Source organism: Antechinus flavipes, chromosome 1 (assembly GCF_016432865.1).
Source record: "Antechinus flavipes isolate AdamAnt ecotype Samford, QLD, Australia chromosome 1, AdamAnt_v2, whole genome shotgun sequence".
Taxonomy (NCBI): domain Eukaryota; kingdom Metazoa; phylum Chordata; class Mammalia; order Dasyuromorphia; family Dasyuridae; genus Antechinus; species Antechinus flavipes.
Window position 1 is genome coordinate 289,530,628 of NC_067398.1, and position 26,999 is coordinate 289,557,626.

The following is a 26,999-nucleotide window of genomic DNA, read 5'->3' on the forward strand; positions in this document are numbered from 1 at the left end:
GTCTGTAAATGTGTAAAGAGATCACGACAAGGTTCTTCTCCAGGTCTGACTCAGCAATTTTCCTTCATTGTGTTCATCTCTAATGAGATACTCTTTTTAATAGAAATTGGCTAGATGCTAGAGCTTATTTAGCAACAAGTGATTAGAATCTCTATTAAGAGTCTCAAAATTATAGAAAGACAAGGTTTATTTGGAGGTATTCCTCAGTATTTTGCATTCCTAATTGGGGTTTCCTTTAGAACATCAGAAAAACTAACTTCATCATTTATAATTCCCAACAATCTCCCTCCTTAGACAAAGGCAGTCTGCTTACTGTGGGGGAGGAAGAGGGGAAAAGGAAGGAAGGAGGGAGTAAACCTGGTGGGATTACACATTTGAAAGCCTACTGACATCATACATGTGAGATTATAATACGTTGACTAATCTGTGGTTTTCTAATTTATATATATATATATGTTGTTAGTAAAATAGCTAAAAAATAAGAAAAAAGTATCTGTTTATTTTATTACGATTCTTAAAGGAACCAGATTTAATTGTCAACATTAAAAAACACACATTCAAAGGCATTTTCTTTTGCCAGTCTTTTAGTAAAGGTACCTCTCTTTAGGTTTTTATTCTTTTTCACATCCAACCTCCTCCCTAAACTTAGTCATTTGATTATTTATATTTTAAGTACATTTTCTTTTTTTGTTGTTGTCCAAGCTGATATTTAGCTGTAAGTCACAAAAATTCCTTTCTATAGAATATATGCAAATCATGGTACTAACAGTTTCATTTTGTAATATAGCAATAATATTTTGTCTAAGAAGTCATAATGTACACTATTATATTTTGCCATTGATTCATTCAATAAAAAATTTATAAAGTATATTCTACATACCTAATACTAAGAAGCAAAGGGAGATAAAAAATATGTAGAAGACATGTCATTCCTCTCATGAAGCAAACATTTTTATCAAGAACATAAGATCTCATATTAGAAACGAAGAGATTTTATAATTCAAAACTTTATAAACACTATAGCCAAAAAGTTTACCCTTCAAAATCATAAAAAGTTATTTTTAAAAGCAATGACACTAAAATGCCTTTTCAGAGACAGCTGGGATTGAAGCCAGGTAGACTGGTGAGTTCAGATATAGTCTCAGATACTAGCTGTATGATCCTGGACAAGTTACTTAATTCTAGTTTGCCTCAGTTTCCTTATCTATAAAATGAATAAGAGAAAGACATGGCAAATAATTCCAGTATCTTTGCCAAGTAAGCATGAAGACTCCACTGAACAACCACAAAATAGAAGCAATTATTAACAAAGGTCTGTAGGGGCAACTAGGTGAGCAGTGGTTAGTATATCACCCTTGAAGTCAGGATTACGAGTTCAAACGTGTCCTCAGACCCTTACTATGTGACCCTGGGCAAATCACTGAATCCTGATTGCTTTTTTAAAAGGGGGTAGAATTGTAAAAATTACATATTTAATAACACTTGTCCCGTTTTCTAGTCAGAGAAGAGTGAAATTTAAGATTTTAAGTCTTCGTGACAAGGGACTTGAAGTGTTGCTTGCAACCAAGTTGTTCTCTCAATAATAAATAAATAATGATAATGCAAACTTTATAAGGGTCAAGATGTTCTCAGAACAAACAGTATACAGATACAGTTATGTCCTAACTGGCACAGAGGACAAAAGATCTTGCATTCAGAGGCAGTGAGATCCTGGTTCGAATCCCATTTCAGACATGTGACTCAGGGAAGAAATCAACTATCTTTTTTCAGCTTTAATTTCCTTACTGCAAAATGGGGTTGATGATAATGACCATAGCACTTACCTTGAAGGATTGTTGTAAGAATCAAAGTAGATAATACATACCTTAAAGCTCTATATAAATGTTAGTTGCTAATTATTATGTTGTAGCTCAAAGCTTTGCTGAAACTTGGATTTAGAGATTCCAAATTAATTCACACTAAATTGCCTTCTCCTGTTGGTCTCATGAACTTGTCATAAACAATCCTGGGAAGTTTTAAATAGCCTACCAGGAAAAGTGTTGGCTATTTAGAATGATGTTGTGTGTTGAATTCTCAAATCTTAAAATCAAATTGGTTACAATGATTTTTTTTACTTTTTTACCTATTTCAAAAGAAAGGGAAAGGAGAAAGCTACCAATCTTAAAAAGTTCCCAGATTTTTTTCCCCTTAGTAACCAAAGAAGCATTAATGTGGTTATTTCTAAAAGATGATTACTTGTTACTTACCAAAGTGTTGAGAAGAGCCAGATTTCATGTAATACTGTAAAGCTAGCCACTGTGTTCCCTCTACTCACTGCAAGGCTACTCTTTTGGGAAGCCATGGAGAACATTGAAATCTATTGTTCTTTTGATCCTCTAAGGTAGTTAAGGGTTCGTGTTTCTGCCCAGTTTCTGGCAAAATACAAACTGTCTTTGACTGCTGGTACACTTGGTAGACAGACTTTAGGTTGGAGATGTTTAAATTGCTCTTTGTTTTAATTGGAAGAAAATTGGACATAGGAAAGTGGGTTTCTCTGTCTCTCCTTTCTTCCTTCACCCACTTTTCTATTTTCATTAAGAAAACAGAACGCTGAGCAGCTGAGTCCTTGGGGCTGGTAAGAAAAGTAATCGAGAGAGTTCATTGGTGAAAATTCAGCCTATGACATCGTGGGCTTGGCTTAGCTTGGCTTGGCTAAGTTTACACTAAGACTTTCTTTTCCTTATGGGGTGAAGGATGAGGACATTTAGAGGCAGAGCTTCAGCTAGTTTGAAAGCTTGTTTGTGACAAATCACGATGGCACAACAGGGGAGAGAGAGAGGAACGAGGGTTATCGAATCAAGTGTGCTTCTGGTAAGTGCTACAGAATTGAATTTTCTTGTTGCTCGGCCAGCCCGCAGTAGAGAGTTTTTAGGAAGCCAGACTGAACTCCCCGGACTTTGTGATAGGGTCTGGGGTGCTTTGAGAATGCCTGGATGACATAGGAGTCCTGTGGGTGTGAAGAACTGTTGCCCCTGGCTGACATATGAGCCTGCACTTTCTCTTTTGGTTATGGAATTCAAGACAGCACTGGAAACGGGTCTAACTGCATACTTTTAGTAAGTATGTTTTTGGGGAATTGAAATAGACATATTTTAGAAGTACTTTTATGATTAATGTGAGCTCTGTGTCTCCTCTGTTCTTGTCATATATTTCTAAACAGGAAAGAAATTGCATTCTAATCAGATTTTAAATGGAATACTTTAAAGAGGCTTGGAATCAAAAGTACTGGCTAATATCTAAATAGCCAGTGGAATTTGAAAAACCCCCACAGGAAATGAATGTATATTACATTCCCTCTCAAAGGTCTCTTCTTCCTACTTTTACGTATAAAACAGGAAAGAGTAAGAAAAGAAAGGCAAAAATCTGGGAAACGTAATGGGTTACAAAATAGCAAAACCTGTATCAGCTATAAATATTCAGTGGGTAGTAGGAAAAGAAACTTCTGAAAGTACACTTTACATAATGTATTTTTAAATTAATGTTTTTATTGATATTGTTTGCTTTACATCATCTAGATTTCCCTCTGCATCCTTCCCCTCCCTTCAAAAAAAAAAAAAAAGAATCCCTCATACCAGGGTTTTTTTGGTGTGTGTTTTTGTTTTTTTCCTAAGAAAAAAGAAAAGAATTAGAACAAATACTTTGAGGAGAAATCTATGGTTATATAGAGTGTTCCCAACTTTCTTTGTATCCTGTTAAGAAAAATTAAGGGATCCCCCGAACTTGTCTTTTTGAGTTGCCATATTTTAGAGCGGAGGGAAGAGACAGCTAGATGATGTAATGGATAAAATACCGGCCTTCAATTCAGGAAGACTCGAGTTCAAAGCCAGCTTCAGATACTTAACACTTTCTAGCTGTGTGTCCTTGGCAAGTTACTTGTTGAGGGAGGCAGCCTCTAATCTTTCTTCTTTGAAGCCAAGCTTATTCTTTACCGTTTTACAACATTCATTTTCCACTGTTTTGTGTTTCTCTCCATTGTGTATTACTGAAATTTAGTGATTATGTATATTCTTTTCCTGATTCTGTTTACTTCACTTTGTGTCAGTTCATATTAGACTTTCCACACTTCTTTATGTTCATTATATTTGCCTTTTAGCACAATAACATTCTGTTTACATTCCTATAGCATAATTGTGTAGCCATTCCCCTTATTAGTGGGCATCTACTTTATTTCCAGTTTTTTGTTAACACACACACACACAATGCTAGGTGGGGAGGGTTGAAAGAGAGACAAAAGTGGGGAAAATAGCACTTTAGAGATATATGCCTAGTGGTAGGTAGGTCCTTGGGTCAAAGAATATAGATAGTTTTAGCCATCTTATTTGCATGATTCCAAATTGTTTTCCATAATGGTTGTACTAATTTACAACTTCACTGACAATGCACTAGTATACTTGTCATTTTACACCACCTTTAAAATAAGACTATTTCTATCCTTTTATCATCTTTGCCAGTTTCCTGATTATAAAATAAAATCTCAGGGTTGTTTTGATTTGCATTTCTCTTATTAATGATGATTTGGAGCATTTTTAATATGGTTAATAATTTGCAATTCTTTCTTTAATAACTTGGATTATTTTGTCTATTGGATTTAGTTGGGTTTTTTTTTGTTTTTGATTTTTGGGGGTTTTTTTTGGGGGGAGGGGTTGAGTTTTTTGTTTTTTTTTTGGAGGGTTGGGGTGACAGTGGGGCTTTAGATTTTAAAGTTAGTTTTCATTTTCTCTGAGACATAGCACCAAAAGGCTTTCTTTTCTCCCCTTTTTTACTTATGGAAAAAGTCCATAGTTTAAAAAGATAAATGAGTCCTATTGACATTTGGCAGGAATAGATCTACTGTTCCCATATCCATAGGGTTGAACTTTGGAGGTTCCTGTAATTCCTTTTTTAAAAAAATGTGTGCTGTTTGTCTTGGTTTAGCTTAGTCAGAAACAGCTTTTACTAAATGCCATATGACTGACTCAAAGGTCTGAGCATGGTTTCATCTGTTCAAGCTGTACCATGGAACAGGGTTGTTCCATATTTTTGATTGATTTAGTCCAAAGAATTGGAAGCAGATGGTGCTTCTTGAAGTGAAGGAACTTTTTTTTTTTTTTAATAAGTAGACAGTTGATGAGTGGAATTTGGATCATAGTATCATATTGTAGTCTAACCTCCTTATTTTAGAATGGAGGAAATTTAAGCTTAAAAAGGTCAAGTGACATGCTCATAGTCACACAATAATGAGTGACAGAACTGGGATTTGAAAACACATTCTTTGCAAATCCAGCAGTCTCACCATTGCAGATGCTGGATATAATAAATTGGAGGCTGAGCTCTGCCTCAGAGCCAGAATCTCTGAAATAATACAGGATGGAGTAGCCTAGAATTATGACTATTGAATGAGAGATTTGGAGTTTAATCTGCTCCTGTTGCAAAACAAATCCTGTACCACTGTTTACACACTGGAAAAGTAAGAATTATAAATATCTCATCCTAATTACCCTCACAGCAATAATACTCATTCTTTTTCCTCCTAAATCCTCCCCACTTCCTACCTTCCCCTTCAGAGGCTCATCACCAAGAAGTCATCCTGGTTTCCTCACTATCTCTCCTCTTCTCCCATCTATTGCCATACTCTGTCAATTTCACCTTTCCAGTATCTCTCAGTTATCTCCTTCCTTTCCATTTGTTGTAGTAGCCTGCTGATGTAGCCGTTTGCCTCTCCCCACTACAATCTATCCACTATTTAGCCACTAAAGTGATTTTGCTGAAGCACAGATCTGATTCTATCACTTTCAATAAATAGCTGTGCCTCCCTAATTGACTCAGTCAAATACAGAGTGTTCTGTTTGGCATTCAAAACCCTTCATGACCTAGCCCCATCCTATCTTTCCAGCCTTTATACACTTTATTCCCTGACATATACTCCTCAGTCCAGTGCTGCTGGTCTCCTGGCTGTTCCACAAACAAGATAGTCCATCTCTTGGCTCCAGGCATTTTCCCTGACTGTACCTTTCTCTAACAACTAACCTCTAGCTGTAAGTCCCAACTAAAACTCCATCTTTTACTAGAAACTCTGTCTAGTTCCTCTTAGTTCTAGTGCCATTTCTCCGTTAATTATTTTTCCATTTATTCTATATATAGCTTGCTTTCCCCATTAGAGTGTGAGCTCTTCAAAGGAAGAGGCCGTTGTTTTGCCCATTTTTATGCCCCTAGTACTTAGCACAATGACTGGTACAGCCTAGGCCATTAATAAATGCTTATTAATTAACAAGGGAAACATTGGCCATAGAATCATTGACTCTTGGATATCATCTAGTCATTGTTTTGGAACATATGTCTGATGAGTGGCAAAGCCAAGGGTAAAATCTGATTAAATCCTAACTTCTAATCTGGTGGCTCTTTTATTATACTTTGTTGTTCTAGAAAAATGTTGAAGTTTTAGTTTTTATATTTATAGTTTTTATACAATTTTTATCATTACCATTACAATAAATAAATAGCATGAACTTTTTTTTTCTCTTTTGCAGGAAAATCACAGAGTGTGCTAAATGGAAACAGTGAAAAAGAACTAAAAGATCCTTATTTTGTGGAGACCCCCTATGGTTATCAACTGGATTTAGATTTCCTCAAGTATGTAGATGACATACAGAAGGGAAACACCATCAAAAAACTTAACATCCAGAAGAGGCGAAAGCCAGTGCCACAACACACAGGAGCCAAGGATACCCATGGCCAGCTAGACGTATGGGCTTCCACTGAATCACTCTCCTCTTCTAATAGTGATGATAATAAGCATTGCCCCTCATTCCTAACAGCCAAGAGCCAAGTAACAGCCCCTCCAGCCACCAGGCAACCTGCCCCTCCTGAGCTCTCCCCCACTTTCTTTACCATTCCAGAAAACAAACAGCTGCCACCTCCCTCCCCCCAGCTCCCCAAGCATAATCTTCATGTCACCAAAACTCTGATGGAAACTCGGAGAAGATTAGAGCAGGAGAAGGTCAATATGCAGGTAGGCCCAGGAGAGTTTCGAAGACCTAGACTGGCTAGTTTTGGTGGTCTGGGCTCCACAGGCTCACTCCCCTCCTTTATGGGATCTGGGAATCGCAATCCAGCAGCCCATCAACTTCAGAATGGGTACCAAGGCATTGGGGAATACAGTATTTACACCACTGCTGCAACCACTTCTTCTATGGGGAGCTCTCTCCGGCATAGCCCAATGAGCTCTGGGATTTCCACGCCTGTGACCAATGTAAGCCCGTTGCACCTGCAACATATCAGAGAACAAATGGCAATCGCCCTGAAACGCCTGAAGGAACTGGAAGAGCAGGTGAGGACCATTCCAGTGCTTCAGGTCAAGATCTCAGTTCTGCAGGAGGAAAAGAGACAACTGGTCTCACAGTTGAAGAACCAAAGGTTGCCTTCACAAAATGACACCTGTGGTGTGAGGCAGCGATCCTACAGTGCTGGAAATGCTTCCCAGCTGCAACAGCTTTCATGGGTCAAGAGAGGAGACAGAGGGGAACTATACATAGACTGTGAAGAGGAGGAGATGGAGAGCATAGAACAGAGTACAAAGAGGATAAAAGAGTTTCGGCAGCTCACTGCAGAGATGCAAGCACTGGAGAAGAAGATACAGGATAGTAGTTATGGGGCTTCCCTGGAGATAAGAGAAAATAAGGAGTGGGTATCCAAGGAGTGCAAGTCTGTTGCTGTGGGTGCAGATGACAACATGGATGATGTTGTCCTGTATCACAAATCCTCTCGGCCGTGCAGGGAAGCTGCCGTGGGAACAGAGGCAGAAACCAAGGACTCTGGAGTTGGGGTAACAGAAGCAATGCTTGGCTTTACTACTGAAGCAGATAAAGAAATAGAGCTGCAGCAGCAGACAATAGAAGCTTTGAAAGACAAAATCTTTAGGCTTGAGGTTCAGCTCAAAGAAACCACCTATGATCGGGAGATGACCAAGTTAAAACAAGAACTGCAGGCAGCCGGATCCAGGAAAAAAGTTGACAAAGCCTCCATGGCCCAGCCACTTGTCCTCAGCAGGATGGTGGAGGCAGTGGTTCAGACAAGAGACCAAACAGTTGGTAGTCATGTGGACATGATGGATGCTTGTGTGGGGACTCAGCTACAAACATGTAGCATCGGCATCTCCTGCAAGCCTGATTGGGAGAATAAGATTGTTGGGCCTGAGCTGCCCATGAATTGGTGGATTGTGAAGGAGCATGTAGAGATGTGTGACCAATGTGTTGGAAGTTCTGTGAAGATGTGTGATAAGAACGTGGGTGTGGAAAACAGCATTTGCGTAACAGACAGTAATACAAAAGAATCTTTGATTGATCAAACTCCTTGCAAGGCACAGGTAAATATCAAAGAAGTACGGTCTATAGGTTGTGGAGACTGTTCTATAAATGTGACTATCTGCTCTCCGAAGGAATATAATTCCCAAAGCGTGAATACAGAGTCTGTTTTCCTAGTGAATTCTTCTGTCATGGCTGTACCTCAAACCATGAACCAGCATACCACTACAGTATTGGAACAGGTAAACCAGTTCACCAACACAGAGATGAGATCTCTGATGGACTCCAGCACTAACACTTTCCTAAGCACTTTTGACAAACAGACTAATACTAGGACTGTGGATGTGCGGACTGTGGCAGTTGGGGAGGGCAGAGTCAAGGATGTCAACGCTTCTTCCAAGACTCGTTCCATTGGGGTTGGAACTTTACTTTCCAGTGATTCTGGGTTTGATAAGCCATCTGCTGTGAAGACCAAAGATTCAGGAGTGGGACAAATAAACATTAATGAGAACTATTTGGTGGGTCTTAAATTACGGAATATAGCCTGTGGGCCCCCACAGTTGTCTGTGGGGTTAGCAGCCAGCAGGAGGAGCATTGGTGTTGGAGATGAACCTGTGGGTGAGTTGGTAGAAAACCCCTTAAACCAGGCTCCTTCTGAAATAATGACTGGCTTAGATCATTACATTGAGCTTGTCCAGAAGCTCTTGGCCGAGCAACAGACACTACTGGCTGAAAACTATAGTGAGCTGGCAGAGGCTTTTGGGGAGCCTCATTCTCAGATTGGCTCGCTTAACTCACAGCTCATGAGCACCCTTTCATCCATCAATTCTGTTATGAAGTATACCAACACCGAAGACCTAAGTAACACAGACTTCCAGAGACAGAACCTGGCAGGTAAGCTGTGCTTGAGATGGGCTTAGTTGGAAGTAGGGAAAGATGGCAGTGAGATCTTTCTGAGTCACTTTGGACTGTTGGAATTTTTTTTTTTTTTTAAATTTTCTTTTTGGTGTTTTTTAATCCAGGCAGGCAGCTCAGGCCCTGGTCAGGCTTGCAGGAGATGCCTATGCTACATGTTTGTAACTGAGTTCCCTGAGTCTTTATGGGTCATGGGGCTGAAGATATATTCTGGCCTTCCCACTTGGTTTTTTATGAACAAATTGTTTGTTATGAACAAATTTGTTACTATTTGTGTCCATAATTAACAGTATGTTAAAATTCATTTAATTAAAGATTAGTGTAGGTGTAGGGAGAAGGAGGGAGGCAAGCAGAGATAGTAAAACCTGAGTTTGAGTCACCTGCGAGACATAGAAACCAAGCAAGTCACAACCTTCCGGTGCCACATATATCTCTCTATGCTGAACAGCTGTTAATCTACACTGATAAAAGTTTTCTCGCTGAGAATTCCCTACATCAGTGAAATTAAAGGTTTATAACACCTCTTCCCCCTTGTCTTCCCTTCCCCTAAAAAATTGACAGATGGGAAATAATCCTCTGAGAACTTTGGAAAATGGTAAAATTATTTTTACCATTCAAATTTGACAACAAATTTCAGGTTTTTCTCCCCCTTTCCTACAGAATATCCTGTTATTATTTAACATTAACTTAAAGAAAAACAATTACTATCTCTAGTTCCCCTGCAAGATTTGTTATGCATTTTCCAGTAAACAAGACGGTGGGATTATTTTTTTTGTATAGCTGATGTAAGAGAAAGTGTCATCACTTTCTCTAAAAATGAAAATTACTGACTTGATAGGCCATTAAATGCATTTCTTTTCTGTTCATTTAAAATGTATGTGCATATTTGGGAGAGTATAATGAAATCCTGCTTTCCAATGAAAGTGAGTACTATGGGAGAAAATAATACAAATGTTTCCAGTGATATTTCTGATACATGCAAAGTAAATGTTACTGAACATATCTTCATGTGCTAAAATAATATTAATAATAATAATTCACATTTCCCATAGGGCTTTAAAGTTTTCAAATTTCCCTCCTCCCGTCCCCGCCCATCCTCCCAACAATTTAGTGAAATTGCAAGTATTTTTATTGTTGATGTTCAGTATTCTTTCAGTCATGTCCAATTCTTCAAGACCCAAGTTAGTTTTCTAGGCAAAAATACTGCAGCAGTTTGTCTTTTCCTTCTCCAGGTCATTTTACAAATGAGGAAACTAAGGCAAGCAGAGTGAAGTGACTTGTCCGGGATCACACAGCTTATTAGTATGTTTGAGGCCTGATTTCAACTTAGGAAGACTCGTTTTCCTTATTTCAGACCCAGCATTCTATTCACTGTGCTGCCTAGTTGCTATTCATATTAAGGCTGAGAGATATGAAGGGACTTATATGGTCACACAGATAGTAAATGGAGGAAATAGGAATTAAATCTAGGTCTTCTCACTTCCAAGTTCAGCACTCCATGTACTTTTACCATAATTCCTTGTTCTCTAAATAAACCATGATTTAAAATTTCCCAATTTAGAAACTTGAAGCCAAACTATCCCAATTTAAATGCCAGGTTATAACTCTGTGACATCAGATGCATCATTTAACCTTGATGGGTCCCAAGTTCCTCATCCATAAAAGGAGGGGATTTAGACTAGATAATCTTTTGGATATCCTCCATCTTTAGATCCATGACCCTGTGATATATATGTGTAGGAATTTTAAGTTTCTCTGAAAAGACACCTAAGGTAAACTTCTGGCTTATTTTATGTTTTAATAAGGATATCCTAAGAAAATCTGGACCCCAATCAAGTTTTAGTCATTTTTTCACAGCTGCATAGGATGATGTTGTTTATTACAATTAAAAAACAACTACTACCATCCTCCAAAAAGACAACTCTTCAGTCAATGAGTGGACTTAACTTTTTCTCTTTCTTTGACTAAGGAATGAAGTACTGGCTATATGCAGCACATTAGGAGTGTAGGTGCTTAGCTAGATAACAAAGTTTACTTAGGGCATAGGCTCTGTAGTTTGCAGAATAGTTTAAAAAAAAAAAAGAGCCAAGGCACGAGCACATAAAGCTAGATTAACACAATATATTACACTATAAATGTACTTGAATATCAACAACTCAAGAAGGGCAGTTAGGTGTCACTGGCCCTAGAGTCAATAGGACCAATTTAAACCTGACCTCTGACACCTAATGTGTGAGATGGTAAAGTCATTTAATCCCACTTGCCTCCAAAAAAAAGAAACAAAATAGCAAAAGAAAAATGCTTTAAAAGTTTCAAAAATTAAGGTCCTTTTCACTCTGAGGAATTAGAAAAAACTTCTTGGAGATAGTTTCCCATTCAAAGCCCATTTAAGTTAGACATTAAAGGGTGGATAGGCACCTAAAAGTGGAAGCTGGGGGAGGAAAGGCATTAAAAACATGATGTCAGTTCCTAAGTCCAAAATAAAATCTTTAAATATCTCTAGACACAGGTGCAGTATAATATCATCTATTAATAACAACTTTTCTCTTCCTAACTGAGCTTTCTGTTTCACATTCTTGCCAAAAATAATGAGATATAACATTGTAATGACTGGTCTATAAAGTCATCAGTTGGGAACAGAGAGAGTAATGTTTGTCAGGGCACATTGCACAAAACATCACTTTGGCTATTTCAATTTATATTGACATTTCACCCTCTTCTACAAACACGTACACCTCACTAATAGGTTAAAAAAAGTATCATTAAACATTAACTTTTATGAGATAGTATCCATACGCTAAAAATTAGAAGCATCTCTAAAACTTAACATGACTTGCCCCTTTAAAGTATCCAGGAACAACTTTGCCTAATCCAGATCTACATTATATTCACAATTGTGTTTTTAACCATATTACTGAAAGGTGCCTTTCCATGACAATTCAGCAAGATTAGGGAGTTTGGAGAAACATTGTGGATTGCCTTCTCCCATTTTCAGTGTTAACGAGTTGAGATTAAAATGATGAACTCATTGTTGTGTTTGATGTTTTATCATTGGATATATGATTTAACCTGTACAGGTTGCAAATTACAGACAACCAGAGACTACCAAGAGAAAAGAAAGAAAGGGGGGGGGGGGAGGATTCTGGGTCAAAATGCAAAATGGATTACTCCTCATCCTAGTTTTTAAAAATGGACCCAAAATTAGGCCACAGGGAGTTGTTGCTCTGGCATGAATAAACACAAATAATATACCTATATGAGTATGTTGGACAATTCTACAACTCATGCAGAAGTTATTTTGCTTAATGCAGCTTCATATCACTTCATATTTTCATTAGTCGTTAAAAACATCTATCATCACACACCACAGAAAGTCTCTGGCAAGAGATTTGCCTGATTACAAATAAGAATTCTCAAAGGAAAAGAGGTATTTTGTCCAACACTATCTAGAAATATAACCCAAATCTAATAAATTCCTTAAAGGCCAGTGTAGTGTCCTATAAACACCCTGGGTTTCACAGAGACTTGGTCAGAGAACTCCAGACTTGAGTATGGAGGGCAAGCAGCTCTGATGCCTGCTATTCATTTGACTACAGGCAAAAATCCTGTCAACTCTACTGTTGTTTCCTCATTTGCAGAAACAACCGGTTATTATTTATAACAGATGATGGATAGCGAAATGTTCATGTTTGTTGATTTATTTCAAGTTCATAATAATTTCTTTAAAATTTAATTGAGGTGGTTAATAAGGAAATATGTTTAGAAGAATTGCAAATGTTTAGCCTATATCAAATTGCTTACTGTCTAGGAGAAGGGGGAGGGGAGCATAACAGGGGAACAATTTGGAACACAAGGTAAATGTTGAAAACTTATCTTTGCATGTATCTGGAAAAAGAAAATACTGTTAATTTTTGAAATAATAATAATGGAGGGAGTTGGACTAAAGACTTTGCCAGTTTCAAATGTGAGCATTGTGATAAATGATAATTTTCAATCTATAATATAACCAAATCCACTGAATAACCAATCAGTAAGTTATTTTTTGAATACCAATGATATGCCTGACACTGGGTCTAGTTTGGGGGAGACACTGGTTATTATAGAGGATTACCATACTAAAAGGGATTACTCCAAGAGCCAGCAGGGTATAGTGCAAAGAAGACTGACTTTGGACTCAAGGATCTGGATTCAGATCTGCTCAGATTCTTACTATCTGCCTTCCCTTGAATAAACCTCCTATGCTTCATTTTTTTCATTTATAAAACAAGGATCTTGAATGACCTCTTAGGTCCCTTTACATCTATTCTCATGATTCTTTATTATTTGAAATATTGATATTGCTGAAAGCTGTTGCCTTCTCATCCACCTTCAAATGAAATATTTGCAAAGTGCTTAATAATGCCTGGCACACAGTAGGCACTTAATAAATGCTTGTTCCCCTCCTTCTATTCATGTTGTAAAATGACACTGTTTTCTGGTATCAGGGAATTTATTCGACAAAAATAAAGGGAACTTCTTTCCATCGATTTCTCTAGAATATGAGACTTCTTTAGTGCCAGGAATATAACTGAGATTTGGTGACTTGATGTTTTAATTCTCTTTTGGTTTCACCAAATGATCAAGGAGAAAGTAAGCTTCCATCAGCTGTTCTTTTAAAATCCTTTGAAAAGATGGTTGGTGCTTTTCTTCTTTATTATAATTGGCACTGGGATTGACTTGAGAGGTCATGGTGGGTTTTGTTTGGTTTTATCCTTTTTAAAAAGAGAGGGGAGAGTCTAGATATGCTCACTGCTGTTACAGATGTTCTAAAAATATAGCTGTCGTGCTGTCTGAAATCGAATGTGAATCAAATTGTAAATAACAGCTGAACTCAGCTCAGATAGGCTGTCTGCCGTAACTTTTTAAAATCCATCCCTCACAAGTACAACTTCTCTATTTATAGTCTTCTTTATCTTCATTTTATTATAAAGTGGGTGAATTATAAGCGCTTTATATAATTACAAAACCCACTTGGTGGGCACAGACATTGAGCCAAGATGAAAAATCTATATAAATTACCATTTATTTCTTCTTGACATGCTTGTATTTCTTCATCCTGTTTCTTCCTGTTCTTACAAAGTGTCTGTTAACTGTCATGGTATGCAACCATCCCCAACCCTCCAAATTTCATTAACATTTTAAGATTAGTTTTGTTTTAACATTCCACAGAATATAAAGGGGGAGGGGTGGTCAGGGGCCTAGTATAGTGTAGCACAGAGTAGGTGCTTAATAAATACTTAGTGATTGACTGACAAGGGCCACAGGAGTACAAGAAGTTAAACATGAGACTATTATTTCTGAAATTAAAATTTAGAAGGAAATTAAATATTGAACCTAAAAATCCTAGAATGGAAATAACAATAAGAGCTGCTTATGATTCACAAGCTCCTTTTATATACAATTATCCCTTCCATATCGCAAGGGTTAGAGATATGGCATCCCCATGATTTGGAAAATCTGTGTAAAATTTTTTGGTCCTCCCTTTGTACTAGAACAAACGTCTGAATTGTTATGGTATTAAAAGATAAAATAGGTTGATGTTATGCAGTAATACTTTTTAGTTTTCAAGTGTCATCTGAGGCTTCTGCAAAACTCACCAAAAATTCCCATTTAATTTCTTATACTGAGCTATTATATATCAAAGCTATAATGGAGAAAGTCAAGATGTGAAGGAATTATTGTATGTTATTTCATATGGTCTTCATAGCAGCTCAGAGAGAGTTTTACAGATGAGTAAATTGAGTCTGAGCAAGGTTAGGTGACTTGCCCAGGATCATGAAGTCAGAAAGCATCTGAGGTAAGATTCAAACTTAGAACTCCTGACTACAAATCCAATATATTCTTTCATTTATCTGTTTTTTCCACATTACAAAAAAAAATTTTTGCATTCCAAATTCTCTCTCTCTCTCTGTTTGTTCTCCCCTCCCCATTGAGAAGGCAAACAATCTAATCCAATACAGTATACTCTTTCCACTATGCTGTCTGGTCACCAAAGAGATAAAGACTGTAGTTTGAAATTTATTATCCTAATTATTAGAGGAGAATCCTTTTCTACTCTTATCAAAAGAAATCTTTAACATGGTCAGGAAAAATTCTTTGAAAATTATTTTTCTCTCTAATTTAAAAAAATTTTTTTTCTAATACCCTTGACTTGAATTTTGACTAAGTTTGTTAGCAGAAAGGTCCTGCTTTTCTTCTGAAGGGAAGAACTTCACAGAATTCTAATATGATCGCTTTTATAGAGTTTATTTAATGTTGCCTAAGCTGACCTTTTAAATCATGTGGTGGGACCTAAGAAATGAAAATTCACTTAAACTTTTAGAAAATTGCAAGTGCATTCTCTCAGTATGAATTTAATAAGTGCCTCTGGTATGTCAGGACTCTGAGTTTCTGGGGATACAAAAAGAAATAATAGAAATAATCTTTGAATTTAAGCAGCTTTCAGCTTATTAAGAGACATATACAACCCTTTTGTTGTTGTTCAATCATTTTCAATCATGCTTAGATTCTTGGTGACCTCATTTGGAGTTTTCATAACAGAGATCTAAAACGGTTTGCCATTTCCTTCTCCAGCTCATTTTACAGATGAGGAAACTGAGGCAGAAAGAGTTGTGATTTGACCGGAGTCACACAGCTAGGAAGTGACTGAGACCTGATCTTAATTCAGGAAGAGAAGTCTTCCTGGCATGAATAACAAGATGGGGCAAGGGAAGGGGATGCTTCAGAATCTCTCCTGGCAGTTTGCTATTGTTCAGTCTTATCTACAATTCTTTATTCAGTTGAATATGCTAATACAGACAAAACACAAAATCTTCCCAGCCCTCTGTTCTAGCTGAGGAGCTAAGATTGAACAGTGGTGATAACCCTAGAAGGCAGGGTCAGAGTTCTGAGGGAGTATTGTAGAATGCACTAGAAAACCTATAGTGTTAAAGAGAAGGAAGAAGGTCCGTTGTGGACTGGTGTCCTTCACAAAAAATTTCACAGATGAGACTTCAGCTTGGATCAGCAAAGATGTACAGGTTCATGGGCATGACAACCCCACCTTTGGCTTTTAAGTGGGTTTTCTGGGTCAAGTTTTGGGAGGGTGTGTAATTAAAAGTGGGTGGGGCAATGATGAAGGAGAATCTGATTTTTAATCCAATCTGGGGTGTTTTGTTTTGATTTTTGGTTTTTGTCTTCTAATTAAATATTTGCCCTTCCTTACATTTATGACAGTCCCAGGCATGTGTCCATGAAATAAAAAATGACTCTAAACAAGACCATGTTTCCTAAAAGTGTTTACATTTAGGGTCTATATGTTTAAGCAAAAAGATGAGTTTCAGTCTTTCATTTTGACTGGACATTTTGGTAACCCCCTTGACTTTTAAGGGAATGTTCTTAAAGAGAAACTCTTGAGTATATGTAGTAGACATGCTATGGAATGTGTAACAGGAAAAATCTTTACTTTCTACTTCTAAATTGATTAAAATATGCAGGAAGGAAATAAGTTATTATTACCAACTCTTGCTCATTTAAAAAACAAACACACACACACATATATACACACAGACACAAACACACATCTGGCATGAAACAAATGACCATTATGGTCATTATTAAATCAGTTAACTGAATCAATCAAACAATTAATAAAATCAAATTTTAAAAGTAATTAAATAAATTAGATTAAACTTAATCAATTCTTTTCCTTTGGATCTTTACTTTAGCCAGAATTCCAAAGTGAATGCTTGGAATACAGCATTAATGTAGCAAGCAGCAGCCCTTTCTGCCATGTTAGATATACTTTGAGTGAATTGAAATTTATTTGCCTGGTTCTTATGTATGTTTTCAAAAGTATATACAATTAAATACAGAAATTAGAATTAACACTGAACTATTTTGTAAGTCAACACAGAATTCAATTTTTTTTAACATTCCATTTCATAACATCTAAGAGATGAATTAATGTATTCTTGTAACTGTTAACACATTCTGAATTAACTATAAATGTAGCTGGAAAAGATAATTTCTCAAATCTCTTTCAGCTTCCTTACCTCAATGATTCTGTAATATTTTAAATGTTGGATTGTGCTTTTTTCAAAATTTTTATATCATGATGCAGTCTAAGTTCTTATGGTTACTGACTACAATAAGTGCTAAATATATTATAGAATTAGAATGAATACAGCATTAGGGAGGCTTTCTCCTTATGAGGTATGATCTGAAACCTCTATTAATAATCTTCCAAATTAGTTACAGATTTTTAAGCATTTAGAGCTAGAAGCAATCTTAATGGTTGTCTACTCTAAAAGCCCTCCTTTTACAGAGGAGGAAAGTGAATCCCAGAAGGAAAGTGGTTTAATTGTGCTTTATGCACATGGGGCTTCTTGGTGGGTCTGTGAATAAAGTGCTGGGCCTGAAAGTCTGAAGATGGGGGTCCATCCTCAGACATCTGTTGGCCATGTGAACTTGGGCAAGTCACTTAACCTTATTTGCCTCAGTTTCCTTATCTGTAAAATGAAAGAAAATGGCAAACCATTCTAGCATGTTTGCCAAGAAACCCCCAAATAAGGTCAGCAAGAATCTAACATGACTGAAAACAATTAAAAAACCCCACCAATATTATGCACTAGGAAGTAAAAAATAAATGTATTGGAACTATAAGGGAACTTTGAACTCTAATTAAATAGTCACATTTGTTTTATATTGATTTTTTTTTTCTTGACTACTTTGAGGATGCAGTTTTGTTCTGCCTGGCTATAGAAAAAGGACTGTATTTAGTTAGGAGTATCTGGTCTCAAAACAGTAAATGTAAAGAACCTACTATGTGCCAGGCACAGTGTTAAATGGCAATCCTGGCTCATTTCCCTTTCATTGAGTTATTGAACCCAGCTGAGTATTAGTTTCCTTTTCTGTAAAATAAGAACTGAAACAGCTCTACATCCTATTGATGATCTTTCTGCTTTGATTATATCACAGAATCTCATAGTTGGAAGTGACCCCAAAAGCTGTCTAATCCAACTCATATCTAAATAAGTGGTGAAGTAGCTTTTGTTGAATGACCTCCAGTGGGAGAGAACTCACTGAAACTCACTGTGGTAATGTGAAAAACAAAATGCTGAATTAGGAGTAAAAAATGTTGGATCTTTATTTAAATCTCACTTCTGCTACTATTTGTGAGACTTTAGACAAAATAGCCTTTCCAGACCTTCATTTCCATATCTTTAAAATGAAAGCCCTAAACTACCAAAATTTATATAATCCAGTGATCTCCCAAAGCAAAAAGTTCCATTTTGGGATGAATCTAGTTGTTAGGAAATTTAATCCTAACATTAGCACCAGATTTGCCTCTTGGAAGCTTCCATTTCTGTTGGTGGAATAGAAACTTTGTATGAAATGTTTGTATAAGCATGGCTCTTTTAGCTGGACTTTTATATTTGAGTAAACTTTCTTGGTTTGCATGCCTTACAAATACAAATAGGGGCCTGCCCAGATTCAGAGTTGTTTGATCTATTCAAGGTCAGGCAGAGTGTAATTACATTTTGAAAGGTATTTGATAGTAATAGAGATAAGTTACCTCTGACTTGAGCTAGACTAATAAACTGTTAAAAAAAAAAAAAAAAAAAGCTGCATTCACTTAGGAAGCATAATATTAGTGCAAAGTTCTTTGGGTTCAAATGCTGCTTCTGACTTGTAGAAATGTAGCATTGGTGCATGTATTTTAGAACATGATCCTATTCTTAGCTTTTTAAAAAAAAAACACCTTTTTTTTTTTTTTTTTTTTTTTTTGCTGAGCCAATTAAACATTTGGCTCTAAATGTGGAGGGAAGAAGGAAGAGGGGAATGAGAGCACAGCAACAGTTTGATTAGACAATAAGCTTTGGACAGTGAAATCAAGAGTAAATAGGTAAAGTAAAAGCCAACTGTTTGTGACCCAGTATAAAATTTTCTTGGCAAAACTAGTGGAGTGGTTTGCCATTTCCTTCTACCACTCATTTTATAATTGAGGAAATTTAGGCAAACAAGGTTAAGTGACTTGCCCAGGGTCACATAGCTAATAAATGTCTAAGGCTGGATTTGAATTTGGGTCCACTGAGCCAAACTACCTCATGTAAGTTTTAAGAGCATTAAATTTAACATGAAGAAACAAAAGTTGGCCTTGTTTGTGCTCTATGCTGCTTCTTTTTTTTTTTTTCTAAACCAAAAAAAGGTGGGGGGAGGACATTAGGAATTAATCTAAGGGATTGAAAAACCATTAATAGGTTCTTGAAGAATCAGAAAAACATCGATTATTTTTGTTTTTTGTTTAATTGCCCTGATAATATGAGTCTGGCAAAGACAAATGAGTTGTAGTTCTTTAGACTGAACTAAGAAAATGAGCAAAAAAATTTTTATGCCTAAACTTTCATGCCAAAACTTTTAGACTTCTCAAGGACAAGAATTATCTTTAAAATTTTCCCAGCAACCTGTATGGCATCAAGCTACAAAAAGTTAAGTTCCTATCACCATGTGCTAGGATATTCTAATAGAAAGATGACCTATAAATTTCTTAGTTACATACAAGATGTATTCAAGTTGATGGAAAGAAATCTGGGAGGAAAGACATTAGCAGCTGGGACTCTGGCAAAAGTGTCCTGGGGAAGGTGGGAAGTGAGATAGAGAGCATTTCAGGAGGGAGATGAGAGCCTAGCACAAAGACACAGAAATGGGAGGTGTGTAAGGAACAGCAAGGAGACCAATGTGCTTGATAAAGACTGGAAAGATAGGAAAGAGCCAGGCTATGAAGACTTTTAATGACATATGACTTTATATGATTCTAGATGTATTAAGGGAGTTTGGGGTAATGTGGACAGACCCTTTTTTGTTTGTTTGATAAGGAAAATCACTTTGGTAGCTGGGGAGAGAATGGATTGAAGAGGAAAAAGACTTGAGCCAAAGGGATCAAACAGAAGGTGTTGTGATAGTCCTGGCAAAAGATGATGAATAACTGATCTAGGATTAGGAGTTTGTACAGGTGCAAAGAAGGGAATATAGAGAGATGTTGTAGAAGTAGAAACAATAAATATTGGTTGAATTGAGTAAGACACTAAACCTGGTTGAGGGAGTGTACATTGAAAATGGAGAATGAATAAAGCGTACTGCTTAATTTATTTGCTTAGAAAAAAATTCTTTTTTTTACATTTTTAATTGTTGTAAGCTTTGGGTGATAATATCCCTATCCCCTAATACTCCTATCCCTGCCATGGCATTGATTGACAATAATATTTAATCTCCTAACTCAGTGATTTGTTCTGATGGTTCAGTTTTCTTCAATTGTGTCCAACTCTTTGTTACCCAATTTGGGTTTTTCTTAACAAAGATATTAGAATGGCTTGCCATTTCCTTCTTCATCTCATTTTAAAGATGAGGAAATTGAAGTAAATGGAATTAAATGGAATGCCTAGACTCACATAGCTATTAAATATCTAAGACCAGATTTAAACTCAAGGAAGTTTGCGTCTTCCTGACTCCAGCCCTAACACTCTATCCACTTTACTGTTTAACGTATGTAGTTTTGTTTTGTTGTTTTGCTTTTAGAATATCTGCATTAAGACACAGAGGTGTTTACCCCAACTCTAAATGCTTTGTTTCATTCTCTTTCTCTTCTACCAGGACATAATTTGGAATGTATCACTAATATGCAAGTTACTTCATCAATTGTGACTTCAAATGGTGAAATGACAGCACATGAACAAGAGGCTGAGATCAGAAAAGGGACAAAGATTACTATGGTAGGAGTTGGCTCTGACCAAGAGTCCTTCCTCTCTCAAGACACGACATCTCCAGTTAACCTAACAGATGATCAAATTGCTGCTGGCCTCTATGGTAATTCCACACACTTGTTAAATTTATATCTTAATACCACATCCTCTGTTAAACATTTCTAACCACCTAATTAAATGTAACTGGACAAACATTTAATAAGCATCTACTACATGTAGAGTTAGCATGGACCACAATATTAAATAAAGTTGTAAATCTGGCTGGTTGGTGATCTGGGCAAAAAAAAATTTGGGAAAATTTTGACATGCCTCTCTTGGTACTGCTTTAAAGACAAAAGAAATTTGACTTATCAACAGTTGTTTTTCTATTTCAAAACGTTTTTTTTTCCCAGTTTTCTGCTCTTTTAAATTTTAAACTTAATAAATATAAACATTTTGATGTATAAGGGACAGAAAGGGTAGATTATATGTGGAACAGTAAAGTTCTCTTAGTTTGTTCTAGCAAGGCAGGAAGGTGGTAACAGTGGAAAGAGCATAGGACTTAGTATCACAATGACCCAGTTTTGGCCTCAGACACTTTCATGTGGCAGTGATTCCCAAACCATAAAGCTCTCTAGAAGGGGTAGCTATCATTAATGATCTTTATCAAGAAGCAATAAAACTGTCTTGCTTGTCTGCACTTACTTCTGAAATTCCTTCTAATATCTTGTATGTTTTTATAAAATTTTACTGATACATTCTTTCCCCCTTTTTGGGGGAAGTGTCTAACACTGTCACTACTCTCTAGTCTCTACTCCCCAAGTAGAACCCTACTCTTGTAACAAATATATTCAAACAAGACAAAGTTGTGGGGGAGGGGGGAGATTATGGTCTCATTTAACTTGGAGCCTCTGGTTTAGAAGTATTTTTAATTTAATTTTGAAAGACTATCATATTCTCTATATACGCAGTTTTCTAACAGACTTTGCTTCATTTCTTTCAAGCATACGTGCCCCTAATTATATGGTATTATGCACAGAAATTTAAGAAATGCTTACGATGATTTTGTCTTTCAGAGGCACATGAGTCTTTGTCCAGTTGGTATTGATGTCTGTTCCTGGCTGTTGTTATTTTTTTTTTTTCCCACAGTATGTGCCAATAATGACACTACACTGAAGTCTATTATGAAGAAAGAGGGGAAAAAGGAATCCAACAACACCAAAAAGAATCTTCAATTTGTTGGCATCAATGGAGGGTAAGTCAAAAGAATGGTGTTATTTCTCTTACTGATCACCTGTCTTCTTTCCTTCCTTCCTGTATTGAATTACCCTCAAGGCTGCTGCTACCTGGCTTATGGTTGGATATAATAAATCTCAAGAAAGCCATGCTTGGAGATTCTTTTTATCTTCTTTTTATTTTTGTTTATCTGTTTGTTTGTTGCATGAGGCAATTAGGGTTAAATGACTGCCCAAAGTTTTACAATTAGTAAGTATTAAGTGCCTTCAACTCAGGTCTTCCTGATGTCAGGGCTAGTATTCTATCCATCTACCATCCAGCTGCCCAATTCTTTTATCTTCTTGGTAATCTCTGTTTAAGGAGTATCTGATGAAAATGAACGCATTTCATCTTGCTCAAGAAAATAACCAAATCTGAAATATATTACAATCAGAGAAATAGTGCACACTTAAACTTTTCAGAGAAAGAAAACAAAAAGCCATAATGAAATTGGCCCTTTGCTTTAAGTAACTCTTAGCTTTCAGTGCTTGAAAGGCCTTGGATCTTTTAATCTAATGAATAACCATGCCAAAGATTATGATATCACCAGCTAGAGTGTGTTATAGCCAATTTTCATTGGTTGATTTTTTTCTATTTTTTAAAAAAAGACCTATATCTCATAGTCTAGGCACTTTCCCTCAAATGACCCAAGCAAACCAGTGCAAAGAGACCCAAACTTGCTTTTTGAAATTACATGCATAAAAATTCTTATAGAGGTACTTACAAGACAACCACAATTTAGAATAAACATTAAGGCACTTAAAATTAACACCTGTGTTTTGATCCATTTTGTCCTATCTGGTCCCCCAAAAAGGGAAAGAATAAAAGGAATGAAAAATAAAAACTAAGGGTTGGACAGACCTGATTGGCTTTTGAATTAGATTCATAAATTCCTTACTTTGCAGTAGATGTGACGGAATTTTTTTGTAAACTGTGCATCATAATCTATTGCTTGCCCAGGACATTTTATTCTTTTAGAATTCTTTCAGTGTCCTCAAAACCTAAAGCCACAGGACTTTAAATGACTTGAAAGGGAGTCAATCTTTATAATTTAGGATTTAAAGCTTAAAGTCCTAACTTTAATATTAGTGTTAATATTGGTATTAATTGGTATTTAATATTGATATTATTTCAAGAGCTCCCTTTATGAAACTAAAGAGCTGAAAAGGACCCCTAGAGTATCTTGTACAGTCCCTCATTTTACAAATAAAATGAGGTCAGAAAAGTAATTTGCTCTCAGTCAAGCAAGCAGCGGCACACAGGACTAGAATGCTGGTCTTCTGCTGCCCTAGATCGGGGGACTTTCCACTAACCTTCATGCTATGTACCCTAATAGAAATTTCTGAGTCGTATCACTGGGTCTATCTGGACACACGTGTGCATTTCCTGAAATCCCAATTGCCACCTAGGTATGAAACAACCTCAAGCGATGATTCCAGCTCAGATGAAAGCTCTTCTTCCGAGTCAGATGATGAATGTGATGTCCTTGAAGAGGAGGAGGTGGAGGACACTCAGGGAATGGCGGAAGGGCATCATGCAGTTAATATTGAAAGTTTCAGGTCCGTCGGTGTGGAGGAAAATGATATAAAGGTTCCAGAAAGCAAAGCAGAGAAGGTGGAAATCAGAGAGAGGTGTGGTACATTTCCTTTCCTCCCCCTTCCTCTATCATGTCATATATGTAATGTTTACTGCGGGTACAATAGAGTTATCTAACTAGAACATTCTTGTCCAGAGCTCCTTAAAAAAGAAAGCTAACTAACAGACAATGTTCACATTCCTAGTCATTCTATTAACAAGCAAATTAGGGAACATAACCACATATCTTCTGATGGTAAGGATTATTTGGCTTCTGATTACCATATAGGTTTCTGAAATCTTTGTTTTTCATTTTGCTACACCAAATTTTATACCTGAGAATACCACTCACATATTCCTTTAAATCTTTTGTTTATTTGTATGTCTAAGAAAAATTGAAATTTTTTTAGTGACAGAAAACAGTTTTAAGGATATTTTTAAAAGCTTTATCTTTTTGTCATTTTTATTTCCTTGCAGATATCAGTAAGCCATTATTACAGAATTGTTTTTTGTTGAGTAGAAATTTTTATTAATTTTCACTGAGTGAAAATTATATATTTGGACTGTGACAGGAATCTTTCATTTTGTTGTAAGTTGACTGATGGAGAATACCCAGTAGGGTAGAACTTGGGAATATCACCAATAACCAACTTAAATAACTTCCTCCCTCCAAAAAAAAGCTCTGTTTTTTTGAAATATACTTAGCTGAGGGTTCAAGAGTTCATAGTGTTTACTAACAGATATGGAGTAGACATTTTAAAAAAAGAGAAATTAAAAGCCAAAGATTTAAGAGAACAGACAAATAATACACTGTGGTACTTCATGAAATACAAACAGCCCTTCTAAGATCCCTTCATTTTTATTTGGAAAATAAGATAAGTACTGCATTAGAGGAAGGTAAGTGTAATTGGTTTTTATTTAATTACAGTTGTATGCAATTAATTCAAGGTTTTTGTTTTGACTGTTAAGTTTTCACCTTCTGGAAAGAAACTTTTTTTTTTCCAGTCATTAAAACAAGTTTTTAGTTTTCTGATCAATAAAATGTGCTTCCAAGGTATGGTATGTGGTGTATGTGTGTGTATGTACAGAATGATAGAAATTGTTTATTTTTATTATTTATAATTATCTTTTTGCTCATATGTATAAATAATGGTCTTTATACATATAAATATTTTAAGCAAATTTAAGAAGTAAATAATGATTTTTAAACCTAATTCTAATACAAATTTTGACATCATCTGTCAAAGACTAGAAACTGGAGGTGAATGTAAAATCAAAGTATGGAGTTTCAAATATCAACCAGCTCTTTTCTTTGATCTTCAGTGTTTCAGACAAAAAGAACTACCCAAATTGACTACTACAGAGATCACTCATAGAAAGTAGAATTATTTATTGGAGTCTCGAGAAGCGGCCCCCATCCTGGTGTGTGAGCCAAATTTCACAGCAGAATAGGGCCAGAGCCTTGAAAATGCTTACAGCTTTTATACATTTCAGACAAAGAATTTCCAAAATCTCACCCTCTATATGTTGTGATTGGTCACATAAGTCTACTGTTCCCCTAGTTGGTCAGTGGAATGTAGTAGACAAGGTAATTTACAGCTTCTTCAGCCACGTAATCCCGTTGGACAGTGGAATGTAGTACAGGCCTTATCTAAAATAAATCTAAAACTCCAGAGAAGCCAAAACTGAGGCCTATAGGCTTGATCTACTTTAGTTAACAGTCTCTGATCAATATGTGCTTAATCTGTAAGTTCTTCCCCTTTCCCCACACACTCAGGGTCCATTATTATACTTGAGGCCTCAGCTGGGCCTTTGACCTCTTTTATTTTAAAAGATTAAAGAACTTGTTTAAGAATTACTTTTTATAAATCCAATTTAATTGGCTTTTTTTCTTTTATCCTTAGGTATGAATTAAATGAAAAGATGCTATCTGCATGTAATCTACTGAAAAATAATATCAATGATCCTAAAGCTTTGACCAGCAAAGATATGGTAAGCTAGACCAGAGTACAGTCCCTATTACTACTGGTCTCTGTAAAATTGGTTTAGTGTGAGTCATTGCTTACATACTAGCCAAAATCTATTTCTAAAACTGTTTTTTCCTTTTCAACCTTCTTCCCTAGACCATAAGTGGAATGAATAGGCCAAACACAAATAGGATTGCTTCTTCTCTGTGCAATCGACCCAGTGGCCATTTACTTCCATCCTATCTCGGGAGATTCTTGACTCACCCTGTACTTTTCTTGGGAGTGTGTATTCATCTTTGAGGCATATACTCAGAAATGGAAATGTGAATGAGATACAGATTCTTTGTGTCTGCCTATTCCACTTCTGTTTTCAAGATCATCATGGTTTAGGGATCAATCAGCATGCTAAGGTTTGAGGCATATTTCTTTTATTTAAGCTTGCTGTCTGGGCAGAAGTCAGCATTTCTTTTTATTATAAAACTGCATATTATTTTCTGATGTGCAATGCATCCATACCCTTAACCCTAAGAACAACCATGGTGGCCTTTTCACATTTCCAGAAGGTTTTGAAAAAAACTGAAAACAAATGTTAATTATAAATGTCCTGGGAAAGATGGCTTTTTTGTGTTCTGCCACATTGACTGAATCTGACAAACCCTGTCTATAAACTCCTTGGATTTCTGATTCACCTGAAACTGTGACTTCCCTTCTTTGGCAATCCAGAGCTTAGGAGCATTCAGAAAGCTCATCTCCACAGTCATATGCATTTGAGGTTTTTCTGCAATGACTGATACAGTATTTCAACAACAACCAAAAAAAAGGTCGATTTTTAAACTCACACCATCAGAGAGAATTAGAAGAGATTTATAAACTGGCTCATACAAATGGAACCATTTATATTCTTGCATATCTATACTTGTCTTTAAATAAAGTCTGAAATTTAAAAAAAAATTATGCTGTTTTTATATCCTGTGCAGGTCTGTTTTTGGAATATCCTAGACCAGCCCTGTCATTTTACAGGTTAGGAAACTGAAATCTAGATAAGTTGTGGCTGACCCAGGGCTGGCCGCTTAATAACAGAGCTGAGATTAGAATGCATGTTGCCTGATGCCTTGTCTTGGGCTTATTTGACTCTGAATATAGAGCCTCTTTTCTTCTGTGACCTGTAAAGTATATTTTCTCTTAAAGAT

The 26,999-nt window shown here is 36.3% G+C and overlaps 1 protein-coding gene across 4 annotated transcripts in view; it reads left to right on the forward strand.

Moving 5' to 3' along the window:
- The window catches only part of KANK1 (KN motif and ankyrin repeat domains 1), a 292,071-nt gene that overhangs the window by 251,357 nt on the left and 13,715 nt on the right, over positions 1–26,999 (forward strand). For 3 of the 4 annotated variants that reach the window (XM_051962363.1, XM_051962369.1, XM_051962359.1), the window contains 5 exons: positions 6,546–9,212; positions 20,904–21,116; positions 22,142–22,247; positions 23,677–23,898; positions 25,747–25,834. In XM_051962363.1, the coding sequence (XP_051818323.1) occupies positions 6,546–9,212; positions 20,904–21,116; positions 22,142–22,247; positions 23,677–23,898; positions 25,747–25,834 (3,296 nt within the window). The remainder of the gene's footprint in view (positions 1–6,545; positions 9,213–20,903; positions 21,117–22,141; positions 22,248–23,676; positions 23,899–25,746; positions 25,835–26,999) is intronic. The other variant, XM_051962377.1, reaches the window with a different exon arrangement.